At 30.2% G+C, this 2,703-nt stretch overlaps 1 protein-coding gene across 1 annotated transcript; it reads left to right on the forward strand.

The window, feature by feature from the left end:
* Positions 1 to 1,244: 1,244 nt before the first annotated feature.
* Positions 1,245 to 2,407, forward strand: LOC133693283 (dof zinc finger protein DOF1.2-like). The gene has a single exon (XM_062114470.1). It carries the CDS (start codon positions 1,372 to 1,374, stop codon positions 2,275 to 2,277), a length of 906 nt encoding a protein of 301 aa, XP_061970454.1. The 5' UTR covers positions 1,245 to 1,371; the 3' UTR covers positions 2,278 to 2,407.
* The last annotated feature ends 296 nt before the right edge of the window (positions 2,408 to 2,703 follow it).

Below are 2,703 nucleotides of genomic sequence, written 5' to 3' on the forward strand. Positions count from 1 at the left end.
TAGAAAAGAACACGTTATAAATTAAATAACAAAAATAAATAAAAATATATTAGTCGAAATAATAATAGAAAAATAAGATAACAATAAAAAAAATATATCAATATATATACTAACAGTGATTGAATTAATTAAAACATAGGTCTTGTTAACTTAAATTCATGAAATTATTTTTTTAAATACTAACTAAAGGTATATTTGTTAAGCAAAAAATATTTTCTTCTAATTTTTTAATTGAGCCATTTTCCATTTTCTAATATGTTAAAAAATTCATAAAAAAATAAAAAAATTATTTTCTATTGTACAGTGATTGTAATTAGATGAGAAAAATAATAATGTTAGCGATAGTGATGACAATGTTGATGGTAATTGTTAAGGAGTTAATATAAAATTAAATTATTAATGAGACATTCTTTAATAGTTTAACTTTAATTTTAAGTTAAGATGATTTTTTAATATAATATTAGAGCTTAAATGTACAACAAATAGTTAAGGATTCAAATCTCACCTTTTTTTTAATTGAAATTATAATTTCAATACAAAATAGTGTTGACCCGTGTAAATTTTAAATTTAAAAAGTTTTAACTTGAAAGAATATATTAAGAAATTACTATAAAATTATTAATAAAATCTCACATATCAACTTAAATTATAAGTTAAGATGACTTTTTAATAATGAGAGTAGTAGAGTAGTGGAGTAGTGGTAGTGACAGAAACAATAATATTAATAATATTCGTAACCCAATATAAATTTATAAAATTAAAAAACTAATACTTTGATTAAGTTTAATTGCGTTTTGCAAATTTGTGATCCAATTAATCAAATTTCTTTAGATTTAGAAAATACTATTTCATAAACAATTAATTAATAAGAGGACAAAATATGGACCATCATCATATAAACTTAATAAAGATATCAAGCTATATATAAATTATGTATTTATAACAAAATAACACATTATGTGACAAAATTTAATTATTATTTTTTATCATAATCCAATTCATACTTTTAAAGTAGAGTTTCTATGATCATCTAACCCAGAGGAAGAAAAAGACAACGACAAGTTATAAGATGCTTTGACTTGTCATCCTCAATCACCATGAAGAAATGCCACGTGAAGCAATAGAACCCACACTAGTACAGGTATGAACACCCAACCTTTCTTAGCCCAAACGGCTCGCAACCGACCTCGTTTATATCAATCAAAATCATGCTACAAGCCCCATATTTCTAGTCCCCACACACATGCCCTTGTACTAACTATCACACAAAATCACACCAGTACACTTCCTGTTCTATCACCCCAGATCTCTCGTTTTTCTCTCCGTATCTCTCCCCAAACAAAAAAGTGATATATAGCACTGCCTGCGAACATGTACTCTGCAACTGACCAAATGATGTTTCAATGCCCTCCTAGGCCATTGCCAAAGGAGAAGAAATGGAAATCCAAAGTCGAAGCTGCTCCAAATTGCCCTCGTTGTGCTTCTCCCAACACCAAATTCTGCTACTACAATAACTATAGCTTGTCACAGCCTAGGTATTTTTGCAAGGGTTGTAGAAGGTACTGGACTAAAGGAGGGTCAATAAGAAATGTTCCCGTAGGTGGTGGTTGTCGCAAGTATCGCAGAGCCAAGTCCTCTAAGGTCTCCCAGAATGAACGTGCTGCGGTTTCGGTGAATTATTCTAGGACTAACGAGACGACATTAGCTTGTTCCACGAATAAAGACTCAATGGTTCAACAAGGCGGAGCTAATGGGTCTGATATTGATCTAGCTGTTGTTTTCGCTAAGTTCTTGAATCAAGACTTGAGTTATGAGCCCGATTTTACTGGTGAAGAATTGCTTAATGAGGGCGGTGATCAGATGGTGGATGTATCGAATTCTTCAAATCCATCTGACAGCTTCCAAAATGATTCAATGATGGAAAGCCTGAAGCGGTCTGATCTGATCCAAGAATCCAATTTACTTGAGGGGCAATCTCAGGTGCTTGTAGGACAGAAGCAACGACTTGAAGAAGAGAGACTTCAAGAACTCATAGAAAGTCAAGACATGAATGCATTTGGGTTGCAAGATTTATTGAGCGATGAAATTGTACAAGATGCTTTGTGGTCTGATGATGCAACCTTGCCTAATTTTCCTAATTGGCAGCCCATGCTACAATTGCAAGATTTTGATTCATTTTCAGTGGATGATCGACTAAAGATTTCATCCAATTTTATCAGTGATAATAATTGGAGTTCTTTGGATCTCTCGGGGTTTGAGGTTTTTTCAAGACCTTGATATATACTTTATTATATTTGAATTTATTAGTTTTCACGTGATGATTTATTCACATGTTTTTCTCTTTCTTAAAGAATCATAATTGTTGTGTTGTTGGAAATTTGTTTAAAAAACATGATTAATTAAAATATTTAAGGTTAAATTAAGACTAGGGTCCATTTATTTTTTGAGTTAAAACTTTATTAAAATTTAATCTCTAATATTTATTTTTTAGCATGGAATATTAACATGATTTAAATAAATTATAGATGAATGAGAAAATGATCTCAAAGAATCTTTTGTTGGCATGTTTTGATGAAACTCAAAACCTTTTAAAAAACTTTATTCTATATTAGAAAGAATTTCTTAGTGTTTATAAAGTGGGTAGTTGAAAAGTTAAAACTAGACTCAAATGTCACTTAAGCTTTTAAAAAAGAGAGATGTTCT

The sequence above is a fragment of the Populus nigra genome, chromosome 5 (assembly GCF_951802175.1).
Source record: "Populus nigra chromosome 5, ddPopNigr1.1, whole genome shotgun sequence".
NCBI classification, from domain to species: domain Eukaryota; kingdom Viridiplantae; phylum Streptophyta; class Magnoliopsida; order Malpighiales; family Salicaceae; genus Populus; species Populus nigra.